Source organism: Passer domesticus, chromosome 1, assembly GCF_036417665.1.
Source record: "Passer domesticus isolate bPasDom1 chromosome 1, bPasDom1.hap1, whole genome shotgun sequence".
In the NCBI taxonomy this organism is placed as follows: domain Eukaryota; kingdom Metazoa; phylum Chordata; class Aves; order Passeriformes; family Passeridae; genus Passer; species Passer domesticus.
This window is the reverse complement of record NC_087474.1, coordinates 20,202,594-20,222,921: the sequence shown is the minus strand read 5'-3', so window position 1 is coordinate 20,222,921 and position 20,328 is coordinate 20,202,594. Positions and strand designations below refer to the sequence as shown.

The window sequence follows — 20,328 nt, the reverse complement described above, 5'->3', positions numbered from 1 at the left end:
TTATGTTTTTTATCAACTGCGCGCTTGGTCAGAACTGATTTACATCCCCCTTCCCTGCTCCTCTTCAGAGGCTGCTCAGACTTTTTCCAGCTAGTTTAGAAAAATATAACCTATTTTAGTAAAACTGATAGAGTTAACTGAGAGCAAAGAAAACACCCCAGTGTGTTCCAGAAATTTAAGGGAAGGGGTATCTGAAATTCTGCCCTCAGGACCTAATTTAAAATATAAGAACTTGATGCAGCCTATTAAGTATTATAACTAAAAGTGACCTTAACAATGAGTTTCCAAAATCTGAACTATTAGCTTTTTACCAGATTTCAAATGCAATAGTGCAATTGCAATTTAGGGGGTATTTAAGTCTTCTTCTGACTGCAAGATGCTTTGAATGATTCAGAAGTTGCCTAGTTAATCAAGAGAGGAGAAAGTTTTCTTGATATTGCTCTCCTGCTACCTCTCCTGGCAGCTGAATGGAAGAACACACATTTGAAACACTGACTTGGTAATTCTACCTCAGTGTTAAGGCAAAAGTAGTCATTATAAACCCATTTCATACAGAAGAAACTGAAAATAAGTTAGCTTTGTGTAGGCAAGAGAGGAAAGACAGACCACAAGCCTTTAATATGATGCCAACGCTTGTTACCCTGTCCTCTCATTGAGTTTCAGAGTATCACAGCCTTACACTGCAATGCAACCGGACAACTTCACAAAGTAGGGAATCAAGGGAGAAGAGTTGCTGCCCTACAATCTATATTTCCTGGGGTAAGGGGATACTAAAAGCCCTTCCATTATGCTTTATCTCAGTTCCCTGCTGCAATGGAGCACGTTAAAGCACCCATTGTGCTCTCAGGGGCAGTGCTTTGAGCTTCTTCCCAGAGCCCTGACCCTGGCACACAGATTTAGGGAGCTTTAAAGAAGTGCAAACACAGGACTGCAGAGTCAGTTCTGTATCAACAGCAGGAAACACAGAGAGTTCCTGCTAAAGCCCCTTCTTGGCTGCAGGCCATATCACTGGCCAACCCATATGGGAATGTCCGGTTACATGACTTGCTTATAGATGGGTCAGCTCAAATCCTACATGACAAAATTTCATCCTCCTTCCCTCCTTTTCCCCTCTCTTGATTGTTAGAAATGCTATTTCATCAATAGGATTAATTATTGCAAGCAAATAACCTCATTGTTTCGGAAATCTCTGGGTTAGCTACCATGAAAAGCAGAGATAGATGGCCTGAGAAATTAGTAACCATGTGGGACAACTTGCTCTAGAGCAATTTCAGTTAGGTGATGTGGCTTTTTGTAATGGGCTGCAGATACTCCTGCACCTCAATTAACTCCAATTAAGCCATCTTCTCAGCAGGGTAGTTTAGCCCACATACATTTCCACATGTACACAGGTTATGCAGCTGCCCATAGCACTCAGACCATCTTGGGCATTCTAACACATGCACAGTGCCACAGAGATGATTTCAGTAGTCTTCAGTATCATTGTTAGTAGTAAGGAGCCAAGTCTGTGTTTGACAGGTTAAACATGACACTCAACACTAGTCATGCATTTTTTTAAAGGCTTTTTTGTATTTTTCACTGGGAATACAGTGTCTACGCCCTCATCTGATCTTAGCCTCTGAGGAAAAATAAAAAAGAGTAAGGGGGCTTCATGAACCATAAGACTTTTTTTTCTTCATTTAAAGCTTACACAATCCAAAAAATAAAGTTTAATACTGAGTGCCACAGTCTGTGTGGTAAGAGGGAGGTTACCTGCACCTTGCCAGTGACTGGGTGCATCCCTTGCAGTGTCACATCCCTGATCCACTGGGAAACACTGAGTTGTCTTCCACCAGTGTCAGGATGTCAGATTTAGGCCTGGCACTCATGTTCTCCCTTCGGGACTCTATGGCTCAGGATATAGAATGACATTTTTAAAAATAATATTTAAGTTATTTTAAAAATAAAAATATATTACTCACATAACTAAATAAACATACAAAATAAATAAACAAACAAAAAATTCCTTGAACCAAACAGCCTTTACAGAACCAAATATCATCCTATCTCAACACTGAACATCATAAAATTAACCTAAGCAAGACTAAGTTTCTAACTCAGATGTCTCTTAGTTACTTGGTTCCCTCATATCACTTCTTGAACAAATGCCCCCTCTTTCTAAGGCAACGAATAGTTTAGAAATTCAACAGATTACTTTTTTCCTCTTTCCCTTTCCTGACTCATGAGCCTGTCATTGCCTCTTAACAAGCCTCAAATGTTGGTGGAGAGATATTTTGTTCCTATTTAGCTAACAAGCCATTCATTAAACACTTCAGTTACTGTAAAATACATGATAACTATAAATTAGTACAAAGTAACTCCACACCATGATATCAGAATGTTGACTTAAAGCCATCACACAATACTAGTCAGTATCCTCACTGATTTCATTTTGTAGGACTGAGATGGCAACAGTGTTAATACAAACAAAACAAAAGCATTTGCAAACAAAAGGAATCTCACTTGAAATTAGCTGTACTATTTTTGTGGAAACAGACATAATCTGTGCAGTTACATACGAGTCTTACCAATTAGATGTCCACTTAAGATACTTGTTTGTGGCAGTAAAAGTCCAAACATCATCCAAGTGCACACACTGCATGTTCCCTCCTCAAAGGCAAAACATAACTTGCATTGAACGCAACACAGCTGAGCTTCATTTGTGCATCCAGTGCTCAGAAGTGGAAGACATGAGTCCTCATGCTTATATGTAATTTAAGCCTCTGTCTTTCAGCCTCTTGGATTTGTTCATCTCTTGAATTTTTATGTAATAGTGAAAGTTATAGTTTCTGTGACCTGAAGCAATTTCACATATTGAACTTTGGATATAGTAGATGTGAGTCTGCCTGACTTTGACAAATTTTTTAGAGTTTAGAAGTTCTCCCCACTGAACTTTTGAGGCTGCAAAATGGCGATTTAGCAAATTCTTGATCCACTTGTTGGTTCACACTGCATTTCTTTCCAGTTCTTTCCAGTTCCATTCAGTTTATATTTCTGAACTTAATTAGGAACATTCCAAATTATTCAGTAGTTTCGGTTTTTTTATTGTTCTTTGTTTAGCTAATCTAACAGAAAGATATTATTTAGTTAGAGTCAAGAAGAAAGTATTGAAAAATTGAAGCATTGCATAGAAATGCATCAAAATGAAATTTTTCAGCTCTGGAGCAGCCTCTGTAGTTGTTCTGTTTTGTTTCAGAAAACATTCTCAAAGATTTACAAGACTTTTAAAGGTCTCCTACAAGGCATGAAACATTAATCTTCAATATTAAAGCTGCTACAACTGAACTTCTAGTCTTCTAACAGCTTTTGAGTGTTTCTGTTTTGGAAAAAAGAATAATCTTGTGGTAAAAGTACTGGAAGAAGAAGAAAGAGGTCCCCATTCAGTTACCAATATCATCATCAACTTTTTGTATGATCTTTGACAACCCAGACTGACTTCCCTCTGTTTATTAGCATAAATATTAAAAATGGGAATAGCAACATTTCTGAGTGATGTCGTAGGAGAAGGCATAATGAGTACAAGATGCCTGTAGAGGAGCCATGAATTGAAACACACCATGTATTTACCAAGGACTATCTAAATCCCAGCAGGTATAACATAGCTAGACTTCTTCAAAAGAAACTTTGTGTGACCGACTATTTGAAATAGTTTCACCTAGGATAGAGCTCATGTGGACTACTCTGCTTGGGGTAATAGTGGAAAAGAAGGAAAACTTGACCCTGTTAATAGCAGGTTTGGGAGAGGAAAAAAACATGTAATATACATCCAGAAATGAGCAGAAGGAGTCATCTAAAGCAGATTGGAGATGGCTTTTCTGTTGGTGGCAGTGAAGAACAGGGCATGGTACAAGCCATGCAAACCTTCTTCCCGGGGTCCTTGTCTACAGGACACTGCTGAATTGTGCCAAATGACACCTTTACTGCCCTTGGGACTGGAATTGGAGAGCCAGGGACAGCACTGCTAAACCTGCCTATGCTGCCACCCCTCCCATAAGGACAGTGCATCTCTGCCTACACCACGGCTGCTCTCTGGCTTACCTCCAGCTGTCTACAAGTCAGGATTCTAGCTAGAGGACACAACCAGCTCAGGAAGACTCAATGAACCACCCCTTGGAGATTCCATACTGAACAGTTGTGTGATACAGTCCAAAGTCTTATTGATATTTTTACTCCCAGTTTGTTTGTGCCTTTATTCAAAACATAGTATCTGCAAAAGGACATCTCTGTGAAGAGTATGGAGCTGTCCCAAGTTTCCCACAGGAAAGTCAGATGTCCTTCTAGGTTTCATCACTAGATTTTAATAAATTTTTCAAAAATCCTTCAAAAATGCGATGGAATTTTCATTTGGTCTGTAAGTTTTCTATTCAAACTTGAAATGATTTTGTATAAATAATACATTCCACTTTTGTTACATGAACTGTCTAACCATAAGATGGGAAATACATTAATATTTCCTCTGTTTTCTGTTTGTTTGTTTTTTTTTAATATGTACACTCAGAACATATCACAATTAAAGTAATTATGCATAGTGTCTATATACATTTCCATTTATATACATAACCAGATGCTGTACATAGTTTTACCTGCTCCAATAGCCATATACACACACATTAACTACTTCTTACTCTGTTTTGAAGCATGCTCAGCATGATGGGAAAGTCATCCTGATAAGTATTCCTAGACACTAAGACAGTAATAAGATGTGGGTGGCTGGAGTTGGGAGGAGTAAAGAACTGCACTGCTTATGTGCTACAGTTAAGTGAGCTCTTCTAATTTAACTTCTTCCAGAAAACAAACAAACAAAAAAAAAAGAATTGTATTGCGTTCACATTTCAATAAACCACAAGTATTAAGATTAAATATAACCTAAAGAATAATAACTTTCGCTTAATGGTCAAACTGTCAAAGTCTGCCTAAATAAAGGAAGCAGTTTTAAAGTCTCTGCAAACACTAGGTTTAAATTATTTTCAAAACCTATAAAGAGACAACAGAAAACATAAACAGCTTGAATTGTTTAAAACTTGTGTTCCCTCTAATTAAATAAGAAACATCTGTCTTGGGATTTTGGAAGTGGATATAATCTATCCACATTGTGCCTAAATCGGTTTGCATCTAGCTTCAGTATTCTGAAACAAAATTCTTGCTTTCTGAATAGAATTAAATAAGCATGCCACACAAGGCACTTCATCCATTTGAACAGCCAGAAATCCCCTTGCTGAAAATAACAGCAAACACTAGAAATCCTGTTATTTCTATGGTTCAGAGAAGTGTGAGACAAGGCTTTTGGGGCTTTGCCTTCTGAACATGCAAAAGTATTTTTAAAAGCAGGAATCTGCCACAAATACCTTTCAGCAGAGAAGGAGAAGAAGAAAAAAAAAGCAGTTATTAAGACGAACTACTGGTCCTGGAGGTCACAGTCCTATTATGTCTCTGGGGACCATTAAACCCTTCCCTGCAAGAGCATATGCATTCAGACTCCCAGGAGCGGGATTTCTATCCGAGGGCAGATACTCGGATCAAAGCCCAAGCACGGGATGGCGGAGGAGCTGAGGGGGACGCGGGCACGGCGGCGCGACACGCACAGCGCTGCCGCGGGACAGCCGCGCACTCACTGGTGTTGTCGAAGGGGATCTGCCGGCAGCGGGCGGCGGGCCAGGCGCAGTAGTACACCGCTCCTCCTTCCACGATGTCCGGCTGCGTGGTGTTGGCTTTGGGAGCTCCCACCAGGACACTGACCCTGCGAAACACACCGCGAGGTCACCGGGGCGATCGGGGCAGGCGGGCGATGGGCGCTGGCACCGCCGGGCACCACGCCGCCGTTCGCCCACCGCCTTCCCGCAGCGTTCCCCGGGCGCGGGGCGGCCCGGCCCCGCCACCCCCGGCGGCGGCACTCACGTGCTGGGGTCGGGGATGTAGAAGTCCACCGAGTACCCGAAGTAGCTGCCCGGGGGCCCGCTGTACACCGTCAGCTTCTCCTCGTCCAGGTTGAAAGCCACCAGCGCCGGCGCCCAGAGCAGCGCTGACAGGAGGAGCAGCGGGTGCTGCCAGCGGCGGGGCCGCCCGCGGCTGAGGGGCAGCATCCTCGCCGCCTCCGCGGCGGCTCCCGCTGGCACAGCGGAGCGCAGTTGTGCGGCGGCCGTGCGGTGCGGAGCGGGGCCGAGAGGTGCGGCGGCCGTGCGGAGCGGAGCGGAGCTGTGCGGGGCGGAGAGGAGCGGCCCGGCTGCCGCCGTGCGCGGGCGGGGGCGGCGCGGAGGCTCGGCCCCGCTCGGCCCCGCTCGGCCCCGCTCGCCCCCCGGGGGACGCGCGCCCGGGCGCCCCCTGGCGGCGCGCGGGGCAGGGCTGCCCTCACGGCGGTGCCCGGCGGGAAAGCAGCGCCGGGAATTCCGCCGGGGAATCTGGGACAAACGCCGGCTAAGCTGGACACCCCCTGACTGCCCTGCGGCTACCGATGGCTGCCGTGGGACTGTCGTGTCCACGGCGGGAGATGCCGGAGTGTGGGCTGGTGGTTTCGAGTTGAATTTCTCTCGACTTCCATAATTTTCAAGGGGTTGAACTGAAGAGCGTGATACTTGAAAATCTCTTTTAGGAAACTGAAGCGCATTGAAAAAATGTAAACCTCCCTTAGATTGTTATTTGGTTGCTCGGCATGGCCATTATTAAATAGAAACCAAAGGACCTCAGCAACGAAAAATCCCCTTGTAAGCAGGGGGAAGATGAGGAGCGGGGCACGGAGCTGAGGAGGCGTTGGAAGATGCGATTCCCCCGTTGCTCTCCCAGTCTCCCCGTGGGTGCCTGGCTACGCGGAGCTCTCAGGAGCTGAAGGGGCAGCTGACAGCGGCGCCGAGGAGAGCCTTCAGCGCGCTCCGTGCAGGCGCAGGTGCCGTGCCGCTTTTCCCGCAGAAATAACCAACTGAACGTGGCACAGAATGGAACTGCGCTTTTAGAAAGCTCCTCGGTAATTTCTTTGTAAAAGTAATTAAAAAGGATGGGGCTGTATAACTCCCGTCTAGAACTGTTCTGCCCCTGCAAGCTCCACAACAGTTTTAACTGGTTTTGTTAAGAATGTACAGAAAAACCTGGCTGCCTGAGATGCTCCCTTCCCCTACGAAGCCAAGTGTGGCACCACACCCACATCTTGAGGGGACAGCATTATTAATAGTTTTTTCTGGTCAACGCAAGAAGAAAAGGAGAAACATTTTTTTTTCCATGTAATCAGCACGGTAACAACAAGGAAAAAGAATTGTTTTTCAGCATTTAAAATGCAGATATGTCCAAACAGAATCAGAGAAAGATCAAAATAATAGAGAACCCATTTACAAACATGCTATAGTAGATCTACCTATGAAAGCAGTTGAGAGCAGTTTGTTTTGTTGTGAGGTTCTGGTTACTTTACTTTTGTGTTTGTTTTATTTTAAGTGCTTCTTGGCAAGATTATTCAGATAAGACTGACATTCCTTTTCACAAAAATAGAACTATGTGTTTGTTTCCAGCATTAGCTGTGACCCTTAGCTGTCCCCACAGGCTTGTAATATCTCTTAATTCTGCCTGCCTTGTATTTATGCCAAATTTATTTCCTAAATAGTGAAACATCACCATTCACACTATTGTATTATTTTACATTGTACAAGTATCTCTTACAGATCTAAGCAGTACTAATAAATTCAGAAGTGAGGTACTTCTAAATGACTATAGGATCAACACCTCCTCCTAAAAGTCATGCAGTTTTGAGGCAACTGAATGCATTCAGAACTTGTGTTGCCTTACGCTAAATAATGATGATGATGATAATGCTCCTTTTTAGCACAGCAATCAGTTCCAAGGCTGAGTGTCACAAATGCAGTTTCTGGTGCTCGGAGAACTGCTCAGACTCCAGTCCAGAGCACTGGCACCCAGAAGCGAGAAGGTAGCACATTCTGGTGCTGTAGCCACTTTACTGATCCATTCAAAGCAGTTAAAATTCAGTAATTAGCACAGCTGGAGAGTGTTTACACAAATGAAGCTGAAGAGGCATAAGCAAGAACACAGGCAGCTCTCATGTGCTCCCCTTGTACCTGCCTTACAGTTAGAGACACATGCCATCTAACCTGGTATTTGTAAGCCGAATTTTAAAAAGCAAAGAAGTGTTTCAAATGGCTATCAATGCTAAAACCTATAGGAAGGCAAGACAGCATGAAAAGAAGGAACTCTCAAGATCCTTTTACCCCCAAAGTGTTAACCTACAACAGTGTCCCCCTCCCCTTACCCTTTTCCTTTCTCTCTTTATAAAGTAGAGACATATGCATGCAGGATATTCCAAATCAATTCAAAGAGATAAACAATTTATGTTTCTAAGAATTTGTAGTGTTTTCCTAAACAAGCTGGACCTGTTCTGATCCCTAGAAGCTTATTTCATCTCTTGCTTTCCTTGGACTTTCATAATGTCTGGAGTGCACACTGATCTGCACTGCATCAGAGGTAAGCAGCTCCGCCATTTGTTGGTAGACTGAAGCTTGTACATTAGTGTACATGTGGTCTGATACATTAATTACATTAACTCCTTTGAATCTAACTAAAAAGTCTTAAAAGGCTCTAGAACCACACCTGGAGCCAGGACAGAGAGCTTTCATAAGAACATTTAGCCAATCACTATCTACCCTAATCTTAAAAATAGAGGAGTCTAATCTTCTATGGAAAGATTTGCTGAGACGAAACTTAAATATTATTTTTTTGTAGGAGGCTCCATTATCAGAGCTTTAATGTTATTTATGCTATTTTTTAGTAATGAACATGCTGGCAGAGGAACAAGTATTTCAAAGAATTGCATGGACTTTTAGTATAAATCTTATCAAAATAAGTGATAATTTTACTGTTAAATCTTTTCAAAATATGGCAGTACAGAAGCTGAAATGTCCAACTCCCACAGAAAACTTACCTTTCAACTGTTTCCTAGTTTTGTTTCTGTAGGCCAGAAGCCTTTTCCTGAGCTGTAGCTGGAGTAACTACATAGAAAGTATTTTGTATTGATTATTGTGTTGCAAGAGGATAAAATGAGAATGTGACCATGCATTACAAAGAGAGCGAGTTTGAATCCAGGATGACATGCTGACAAGAGATGTTCAGCATTCCTCTTTGAACCTCACCTTTGTGAACATTGTCCAAGTTAAAAATCTTAGCAGAAGTAATTCCTACATGAAAAGTGTTAAGCCTAATTTTAGATTGAGCAGACTAAATCAATCTGAATCAAAGCAGATTAAATCAATCTATCAACCAAAGCATATAGTCTACAGAAAAATCAGTTTATTTTCAAGAGATCCATGGAAATACTGATTTTTCATTAGTTATAGGTATTAGCCTCACAAAATCAACGTAAAATGAGTCTAATGAGCCAATCTACTACGCTGGTGAAATTAGAGACTTTGTGTGTGAGACCCCAAAGGACAGGATGCTGCAGGGGAAGCTGTGGATGCAGTGCTCCCATTGCACCTCAGGCTATGACCAGGAGCAGAGCTGCAGCACAGGGAGGCTGAAGGTGCCCTCCAGAACATGCTGGATGTTTTGTGCTGAGCAGCCTTGCTCAGCAGGAGCACACAGAGTAGGTGCCCACAGCCTGACTGCAGACACTCATCCAGCTGGACAGCAAATCACTGTGTTGCACTAAGGGAGGTTCTTGTTTCTGCCTGTCTGCTCCATCAAGACCCATCTTGGGCTTATTTAACCTAAACTCATCCACGCAAGAACTGAAAGACATGAGAGAAAGCATATAGATGAACCAGATAAACATAAATTGTAACTGTCTGAAGGAACAGAACTTCAACAAAAGCATCCAAAAACCAAAATGCCCAGCATGTACTTAAGTGATTAACTGTTTTAAAGGGCCCTTTGTGTGGATTCTAACAAGGAGATTTACATCTGGGTTTGTACTGGCTGCTTACCTTTAAACAGTTCAGACTTCAACAAAGCAAATATGTAGTAGCTGTCAGCCTTCAAATATAACTCATCTGGGCTAATATGAAGCACTGCAAGTAGTCTATTATTTACTTAGATAACTTATTTGGAGCTCTCTGACTGTGAACCTCAGTGTACATTGAAGTGGGAATAATTTCTTTTACCATTTACCCAGCAGTTGACACCAGGACCCTTCACCCCCCAACACCTCTTTTTTACCAAAGTAAATTTAGAGCAAAAAGACACCAACATGTATGTTCTGTCTCAAAGGGTTTTGAGACATGGGAAGGAAAGACCAGTCTTCCAGACCAACTGTCCAACATCCTGCTAACTGCACCATGTTTTCAGCTAGAATAGTAGCTGTCTCCCAGAAGAGAGACAACCTTTCCTTGGCAATTAAAATTGAATGACTTTGCAATACATAAAACCCCCTAGAGTATTAATCAAAATGTCATTTACTTGCATATTTAGCTCACACACTTGCTTACAGTTAGCATTACCAATTTGCTCTGGTTACTTACAGCATGCATTTAATTCCATGGAGTGCTCTGATTTCATTGACTAGGCCTCAATTTGCAAACTGCAATATACACACACACATAGGCAGCACTTGGAGCAGAACAGCCTGTGTATAGGTTTCTAGGTATTTTTCTGTGAAAGCAAATCAAATGTAGCAAACATTAATGTCCTGCATGTTTTATGTCTGCCATCTAAATAACCACATTCTTTTAGGGGACAAAAAGTGAATTTCCATAAAGGCAGAATCTCTCCCATTTCTCATCACAGAAGAAAGGCCAGAAAGGTTCACTTGGCTGAGGCTCTCAGATGAGCTGTCTGAATGCCATAAAGCACTGCTAGTCAGCCTCTGTATCCAAAAATAAGTGAAGTAAACCAGAATCCAGGCCTCTAACAGCTAGGCAGTATGAAGTAAAAACGATACAGGAATGAGGGCTCTTAAATCATACCATCATCAGCTAAATGTCTCTAGACTACAGCAGAAGTTTTAATCCAGACTAATGCTTAAAGACAGATCTCACATCAGCTGGGCTTCTATTTTTTTTTTTTTTCTGGGAGATAGAACATCAATTTTATGAGAGTGGGCTGAAAAAAGGATGCATATTCTAACAGATTCAAGCTATGACTCAGTGCAAAATTTGGTGTGAGATACTCTAGTACAAGCCAAGGATAGACACCAAAATTCAAGAGAAACAGCAAGAAAAGTGAATTTCCCCCTTCCAAGGTGTCAGTGGAAGTCTAAAGACATCTTAAGTGTGCAAAACCAGCTAAAACAAATATCTATAAAGCTTGAGCATTTTTTTAAAAGTAAAATTCCATACTTGACAAGCAGATTCTCTTTATTTATCTATATTTTTCAGCAGCAATACCACTGTTGCACAAGTTTTTAATGTCAAGCCCACACTGCAAGACAGAGTACTTGCATTCAAAATAAAGTCCAATTAAGGAATCTTTGCAAATCATTGATATCTGCAAAAGATTTATTTTTCTGAAAAAAAAAAAAATTCCAAGAAAAATACTCTCTTAATACCAAGATACTGTGCTGACAGTCTGCAATAAGGAATGATCATGGTAATTCCAGAAGTTAGGAAATTACCTTTTGGTGTGGGCTTTTTCTCCCCCAAGATGCATTCAACTGGAAAGTTGACATTTCTAAACCTGTGGTTCCTTTTCATCATCTCAGAGAAGCAGCAAAGAAGTCCAAGTAAACCAAACTTTTAATAATATATGATTCAAGGAAAAGATTTTATTTTAGGGCTAAGAAGTTGATAATAAATAAAGGAATATAATAATGTAATAACAGATGTTCTCATGCACTTAACACATACAGTAATGCTGGCTTACACTGCTGTTTGGACAAATTAAGAAGAGGTATTTGGCAATATTGTAAGTTTTGAATAGTTTAGAGATTACAGAACAAGAAATTCTGCTGTTTTTACATTTCATTTATACAAATTCAAATAAATATTAATATATTTATTTTTTCCTCAGATTTTCTGTTCACTTTTAACATGCCCAATAACTAAGCCACAGTAATATACAACTGCCAAGAAAGAGTATTTAAGAATTATACTTATTCCTAAAAATGTATCTTATTTATGTCACATTGTGCAAGCTCTTTAGGTAAAATTAGATTTTAGGAAAAACTGCAGAAAATTTAAATTCATTAAAACATATCCAGTGCAAAGGCCAGTCTAGTCCACACATTATGGTACTGTAATGTAAGCTAATATAATTTAAATAATAAAACATGCCTATATGATTCTGAGAAAGTTGAATATGTTTTATGTTTAAAGATCTGACATCTAATATGCAGATTCTGCAATATCAGAATTTTTCAAATCTTTATGAGATGGCAAAATAACGGTAAGACTTTATAAGTAGGCTTTTTTTTTTTTAAGGATAACTCACATTAACAGTACTACAGTGGCCAAAAAAGACAAACTATTATAATAGAAATCAATCTGATTAAAAAATTAAATATTCCAATTAACACTGAAAAAGTGTTTGTAATCATTATTTACAATTCCTCAGTGATGCCAGTGTATGACTCCGCACAGTCAAAGTGTGGCACTCCCGGAGCGAGCCGCGGCTCCGGCTCCCGCGGGGGATCCGAAGGCCGGGTGCTGTTCGCGGCCGCCGTCAGTTCAGGGAAGGGGAGCGGTCCGTGCTCCAGAGCAGTTCTATGTACGGCCACTTGGTCTGCAAGCAGCGCTTCACCGGAGTGTCGTCCGTCTGCAGCATGGGCTCCTCAAAGCCCATCACAACTGCTGTGCCTTCCACGTACATGACCTGTCAAAGCAAACCCAACTCGGTCAGCCTGCTCAAGAACTGGAAGATGAGTATTTCACCAGGCCAGAGAGGATTTGTAATAATACACATCACATCTGTGAAGTTTTACATACTTCCTTTTTTAATAAAATGGAATTTATGAAATTGAAAAACGCTGATCTTTGAATGCTTCTGCTTACATTTTGGGGTATGAAACCACTGGAGATTTCACAGGGGTAATTTTAAGGACTTAACTACAAGCTATTCCAAAGACTGAGTAGGTATATTTTCTGGAAGAAGTCTTACTTAAGTCTTTCTTGCTCCTTATGTCTCTTAATGCCTTACAGTCTTTTACTCTGAATTCTCCTTCTGGAACTCAAAAGCAGTCATATCATATCTGGTATACCCCTTTTCTCAAGAACGCTGAAAACAGGTCATTTATGTTTCCTCAGTAAATGGCTCCAAAAAAACCCCCTAATTTTGTCATGTGAGCATGTACTACTAAAAAAATTAACAAAAAATTCTAAACAACTAATTTAGATGTAGAGTTACTTCTAGAAGTTGCACTTTGTGTGTGTTACACCTCCACTGTCCGTAGCAGTTCAGACCCCCGCTTATGACAGGTAGGTGTGAGAAGTGCTCTTTTCAAAACACAGAGTTTCAGAGACCTGGTTTGGCCAAGCAATCCAGTATAGTAGCTCAAATACAATTAGGAGCACAAAGAAGTTTCCAATTCCAAATATGTAATTTTGGAAGAAAATTATCAAAATAATAGCTTTGTAAAAAGTCTGTTTCAAGTTAGAGTATTTTGCCTTCAATTATATTCAGTTTTGTTTGTGACTGTTATTAGGGAGTAATTGCAAATCTTACCTTTTCATTATAATTAGATTGCTTCAGTCCATTGTAATGGTAAACAGTGAATGACTCTGAAACCCTGGAGTCCTAATAGAAAGAAGACAGTTAATTTCATGTGGCATCCATTGTGCCTTGATTCTCTTCTCTTTACAACTAGACAGATACATTCAACCAGTAAGACTTGAAAAGTGCCATTTCTTCAAATCTTCATTTTACCTTTCTTATCAGAAATAAAAACACAGATGTTAGTAAATTAATGAGTAATGTCCCCAAGAGCAAGCCATGAATTTCTGTGTTCACGTGGATGATCAGAAGTACAACTTCAGCACTGACCGTGAAGAAGCCATCCTAATTTTTCATGTCAGACACCTTATGCAGTAGTCACATGCATATTATTTATGATGGTTTGGACACCACAAAGTTTTTTCCTAAGGACCAGATCCAATCTCTGGCCCCCTATCTGAGAGCTAAAAAGCTAATACACTCCCATGCCTGTCTAACTACACTAATTTTGAAGACACTGGTTCTGCTGAGGTCCAACAGCAAAGCTACTGGCTCTTGGTGATCTTTACCATTCCAGGGGTTGAAATGCTGTAGTCCGAAGAGGACTGAAAGTTTTGGATTTCAGTGAACCAGGAAACACACATCAGGTGTAGTATCAACTCTTTCATATCTACTGGACCAGGCTCCAAACAAAAGCTTATCCCTTTTACATGGAAGTAAAGGCTGGAATGAGAATAAATCTGCTCAGGTTACAGTACATCCATCAGATTACAAAAACCCTCATTTACTCTTGAATGATTCACAAACTCTATCTCTCTGTGGGTCTCTCACAGCCATCCAGGTTATTCAGTGGAGGGAGGGTGGTGAAAAGGAAGGTAAGAAGTAACTCTGGTAACTCTGCTTACAGAAGTTGCTTCACAGAGAGAAATAAAATTAAGCCTTCCTGGGAAAGGCAAGAGGACACATTCATTTCCCTGAGGAAGTTATGCTCACGCAGAAGGGGAAAAATGCTGTAATTGTTTCAAAAAAAAAAAGGGGAAAAAAAAAGGCTAGCATGGAATTCAGGAATCCCCCTCTCCAGGTGACTGCCCTAAGTAGTAAGGAGTCAGGCTGAATAGCTTTGAATAATTTTTTCTAAGCCAACAGTTTTCAGAAGGAAAACTGAGATACCTTCCTGCTTTCAAGGTGGAGTTGAGTACTTTTTAGGAGAATAAGAATAGGGGTTTGAATATTCTCAGCAAAGGAATCCAATCTGGATCTCCCAAGCCCTAGCTAGATGTTCAAATATTAACATCAGCAATTCCAACCATGACTGGTATCTGCTATTTCCTCACAGTATTTGAAAGAAAGACTTTCAAAGATATTAATCTCATTTCTACAGAATTTCTGTTTCAGAAAGAATTCTGAGCAAGGTATCAGTATGGGTAAGGGCTACTGCTACCTGATCCACAAAGTGCAGACAGGTTGAAAAAATGGATACTGCTGGCACTTTCCAGTCCAAAACATGATTACTGATTGCTCAAACAGCACCCATAAGGCAGTAACAGTTCCCATGTTTTTCACTGGAGCCAGTGAAGGTTTAACAGGACAGGAAACACAGTGGTGGGGAATCACATGTAGCAGGGAATTAGCACTTGACAGACAGGCACTGACTCAGGGGCTCCAACTTTAACAGGAGGCAGAGTTCCCCCACCAAGGTGACCAAGGCAGGGTTCTGCCCATGATTGCACTGTGCTTTGTTCTCCAGCTACCCCTCTTCAGTCAGTGATGCCCTTATGACAGGCACGAGAGGCAGCAGTCCCAAACAATGGCTCTTTTCTCCTCCACCTCCCTATGGCCCATGGTACTGGACAGTTTAGGCACAGCCAATGATGGAGGATGTTCTTTGGCATTCTGAACTTCATTCTAAGCATCTGGGGCCTAAAATGAAGCAGTGGAATCTTCCAGATTTGCAAATGTAATATAATTGTAAGAAACAAATTCTATTCAATTGTACATGTATTTCCACTTCTGTATAAACAAATGAAAGGAAGAAGAAACAGTTGGCAAAAATATAAAGCAGATGTAATTCTAAAAGGCCAGAGAAAATGAGCACTAGTTCCTCCTTCTCCTTCCTCCAGATGATGAAATCTGAATGATATGATATATTCAATCCCTACCATCTTTGGCAGTGCACTTCTAGTGTCTTCTGACTGACCAGGATGTTTCATAGTACAGAATGTTATACCCGGAGCTGCACAATCCTAACAAAAAGAATCTTGCTGAAGGCACTAAAACCCATCAGCTTCACATTTCCTTGATTGAAAAATTAAGCCACATACTTTCAGTGACAGACTAAGCTAAAAAGTCTTTAAAGAAGTACACCTCTCAGCCCTTCTTCTTCCACCAGCCTATTCTTCTACTCCAGGAAAACCTGCTCTTTTTTGCCAATACAAGCATGTGCATGGCCATGGAACAAGCCCCCACACATCTGCAAACAGAGCTCTGATCCAGACCAGCTCCCTGTTCTGGTTTACCACAAATCTGTTTAAAGAGGCTCCTGGGGGCAGGAAGGCAGTGTGAGAGCAGGAAAATGTGATCCAAGGCAAAGAGGAAAGAGGACAGCAGTGCTAGGTTAACACCTGCCTCTCAGTAGTGGTGCAGTCTTAAAGAATATATGGAACAGACTGAGTGTCTGAAAATAACTTTCCAATACCCTAACTTCCACATATGTTAAATCTAAATCTATAATGACTTTTTTGTTAAACTGTCAAAAATTTTACATTATCAAGAAATGTACATAAAAATAGTTTTAAATGTGTTTATAACCTTTTTCCATTTGCAAGCAACATTTTTAATATTGATAAAACCAGTATGGTCATTTATTCTCAGAAAAACCAAACTCAGATGAACTTTCTGAGTAAGGAAACAATTCAATGTCATATGCAAAATGCTTATATATTTCCTGAAGTTAAATTTAGAACAATGGAGTTTCCTTCCAGTGTAGAGCTGACAAAATCATGGATGTGTTACAGAAAACAGAAGTCTACCATTTGTGGTGGAATACAGAAGTTATCTGCTAATTAGCTGAGCTGAATGAACACAATACTTATTAAAATTTACTCTTGTGATATTAATGAAAGTTTTTAATGATTCTCAAAGCCAAACAGAATAGAAATGCTCTGCAGCAATGAAGCTATATTGATTACCTGCTCAGGGAAGAATTCTTGCAGAAAGGGACCCAGTAGTATGATGCCCAGTCCTTCTGGGTCTAATTTGGTCTTCATGAGGTTTACACTAAGACAAAAACATTGAATATAAAAGTATGAGTAAGACACTTTTATTCTTGCATGACTAAGTTATGCTATGCTACCACAGTACTGACTGCCAAGTATAGCAATACTATTCTATTTTTAATCGTAAGTGACAACTGCACCAGAATGGCATGCAAGTTGCCAAAACATGGTTATTTTTAAGTAAAAGTAATCTGTTATTTTAAATTAAATAAATGATAATTCTCAAGGACCACCATATTTGGTAAAATAATTTGAAACCCATATAATCTAAAACCAGGTTTACAGCCCAAAAGGCATTTTGCTGTCTTGTAAGCATTCTTTAAAGATACAAAAACCAGCCACCTTTCAAATATAGCTCTGTGACTGCCAAACAACCTGTTTTTAAACAGAGATTTGAATACCTTCCAAGATTTGCTAAGTACACTGAAATAAAATTAAATCTAACAGATACATTTCTTATTTGCATCACGTACTCGGTATCAAAGAAGCCAGAACCAACAAACAATGGAAATACTAACAATACTAATCTGGAAGCCTTACTGCATGACTACAGTCTAATTTCAGGTCACTGCAAATGAAGGTCAATTGTAAGACTATACATCTATTTAAGCAATATATTTCTACAGGCAGCAGATTGTATCTACTTGCATCTAGCCCTCTGCTTGAGTTCCAAGCTGTACCGTACACAAGAATGTCCTCACTGGGGCAAACCAGAGTGCCTTGCCCAGTGTCCTGTTCCTGACACTGGTCAGAGTGGAGGCTTATGATAGGGGACAACAGGGCAAACACACATCCTTAGTTTACCCTCCCCATTTCCAGCAGTCTGCTGCTCAAAGACATCTTCAGTGACAGGCAGTATCTAAAACACAAAGATATATATTTTTCTTTCCATGCATGTGCCTAATTGGCTTTGAATCCATCTATATTTCTGGCTCTTAATAAACTCCACTCAAAAAATACAAATTAAACTATGGATTCTGGAAATAAGTGTCTTCTATGTTTTGAACCTGTCACCTGATTCAGTTTGATGACCCCTCATTTTTGTACAGTGTGAAGCAATTAATAGTAATTCCCTATTTACTGTGTCAATGGTTGTCTATCTTTTACAGGTCAAACAGTTCTAACCTAGCTTTTCCTTGCACTAATGGCATTCTGTAGCTTTAATTAGCCTTGTTGATAGCTTTCTATAATATTCTTTTTCCAAGATGGAGTGAAACATCAGGCATTTATACAATGACATAACTCCTTGGAATCCCACTCCGTAAGTCTGGCTATCACTATGAGTTTAAATCTCAAGATCTGTTTCCTGACCAGTAATATCTAGTTCACAGACCCATAATATCTGTGTGAAATCAGCATTGCTTTATCCCCTGAGCAACCAATCTACATTTATTTTATTGATACTTCTCTGTTCCTGTATCTTCTAGTAACTTCTGCTGCTCTTACACATCCTTTTTTTTAACATCTCAAACACACTTGTATCAGCAACAATCATACAAATCCCTACTGTCAAATCCTTGCTGGTAAAATAACAAAATTCACAGACTTAATACAAAATCGTGTAAAATTCCTCTAATTATCTCCCTCTATTAAGAAAAAATGACATTTTTATTCCTTGATCAATTCTTTATCTACAAAAAATGTTCCTTCCTATTCCATGTTTACACATGATACATTTATATGTGAATTTTCTCTAGACTGGCCTTCAAATCCTTTTCTAAGTCCTATTGTTCATTTGTCACCTTTCTCATTCCTATACTGTTTGGTACCAGTGCAGCTCACAGTGGCAGGTAACCTAAAATAGTTCAGCAATGTCATTCTGACATTTCTTCAGGATTTTGCATTTTTTTTACTTATTTTGACACTTCAGAATGTTACTTACTCTGACCACCCATCAAAATGCCTAAGTGTGGAACCACTCTGTAATCTTCTCCAGTGATGAGGAGAACTGCTCCCTACCACCCTCTCTGGTGAATATGAAGAACTCACTGCACTTTTCTAATTGACTTTGAATACTTTTAAAACATTGGGAATCATCCATCAGAACTACAAAGCTCTTGCAGGTCCCTTGGCGCTGATGGGCTCAGAAGAATATTATTAGGTTTGTTTTATAACTTTACTTATTAGTCTACAGATTTTAACTCTGCTTTATATTGTATTTACATTTAACATCCCACAAATCCAGATTCTTTCTATTTTTTCATGTACACAGCTACATTTTTCTTTAAGAAGACACACTCTCAGTTTCTCATAGATGTCTCTTTTATTACTTAGGCCTTTAACCACCCCCCAGTCTCTTTTGTTGGGGGCTGTGACCAGAAGGTGTAGTTCCCAAGGTCTTTTTGATTGTTGCACAGAAGCATTTTGTCCTTTTGGCTACCACTTATGTTTCTTCACCTTTAAGTAACTTCCTTTCTTGGTCTTAACATAGGACTAGTAGTAAGTTATTTGAATTCTTTTGGTTTCTCCCTCAAGACACAGAGGATGTATTAAACAAATCTGAAGAGAATGGCTCCATTAAGGTCCTTGGGATAAGAATTTTAAAATTTGTAACACTGAATGTGGTATCCTATAAACTATGCTAATTTATTATTTTTTAAAAAAATCACTACTCAAGTGAAACCACGACTGAGAACTTGCAAGATACTGGACTTCAATCCCTCTATTCCTCATTCTCACTGCTCTCAAAGTAAAAAATTTTGGCTATGTCACTGGCTGTTTGAAACCTGCCCAAATTCTTGAAATGCTGCAGCAGAATTGCAAAAACATTGTGTTTGCAAACAGAACCATTAGAGATAATTTAAAAATGAACTTAAAATTATGTAAAGCAAGGTATATATACTCAGAAAAGAAATACAAGAACTATTTAAAAATGCAGCACCATGTAAGTTTTTAAACATGGCCACTGTACAAAATTCTATCAGTCAAGCAGGAGGGCAGATTTAATAAACTTGGATTGTACTGTATTTCAACTGAGGTTTTTTCTTTCAGCAAATCGTGGACACCTTTCACTGTTACTGGTACCACAGAAGAGCTACTGAACACAGGTCTGATTGTGCTTCAGTCTCCTCAGTGCAAAGCCTGGCACCTGAACTCAAGAGGTTACAAGTGTTGGAGTGATGACTTTGTACAATATTGCTGAGAAGTGTGTGGAACAAAAGCCTCCACTACTGGTCAAATAGAGAGCATAAAATCTTTTAAAAGCAAGCTAAACCTACATTGATGGATGTGCTCAAATCAGTGTCCTAAAGGTCATCAAATGATTTTTAGAAACAGACAAAACAAAAGAGACAGGTAGGTTCTCAGATACATTTACTAAAAGACTAGAAAATTTTACTAAAAACACATGCAACCACATTCAGTACTGGCTAAGTCACCTTGCTAATTCATGTCTGCTCAACAGAGTTTCCCCCTCTACAGTTCTAAAATTCTAATCAGATCTGAT

General features: G+C 40.0%; 2 protein-coding genes across 5 annotated transcripts in view; both read right to left on the bottom strand.

Annotated features, from left to right (window-relative positions):
• ITGA8 (integrin subunit alpha 8) overlaps positions 1-6,321 on the bottom strand; it is a 113,047-nt gene extending 106,726 nt beyond the window's left edge. Inside the window, exons 1-2 of one of the 3 annotated variants that reach the window (XR_010356243.1) lie at positions 5,935-6,308; positions 5,652-5,776 (exon numbers count right to left, since the gene is read on the bottom strand). Coding sequence is in view for 2 of the 3 variants with exons in the window: in XM_064408898.1 (XP_064264968.1) it covers positions 5,652-5,776; positions 5,935-6,119 (310 nt within the window). In the remaining variant the exon portion in view is untranslated. Of the gene's footprint in view, positions 1-5,651; positions 5,777-5,934 lie in introns of all 3 variants that reach the window. The other 2 variants (XM_064408898.1, XM_064408889.1) reach the window with 2 other exon arrangements.
• A 5,384-nt stretch (positions 6,322-11,705) lies between these two features.
• MINDY3 (MINDY lysine 48 deubiquitinase 3) overlaps positions 11,706-20,328 on the bottom strand; it is a 49,095-nt gene continuing 40,472 nt past the window's right edge. For both annotated transcript variants that reach the window (XM_064408914.1, XM_064408919.1), the window contains exons 13-15: positions 16,797-16,884; positions 13,621-13,692; positions 11,706-12,771 (exon numbers count right to left, since the gene is read on the bottom strand). In XM_064408914.1, coding sequence (XP_064264984.1) covers positions 12,622-12,771; positions 13,621-13,692; positions 16,797-16,884 — 310 coding nt within the window. In that variant the 3' untranslated portion in view covers positions 11,706-12,621. The remainder of the gene's footprint in view (positions 12,772-13,620; positions 13,693-16,796; positions 16,885-20,328) is intronic.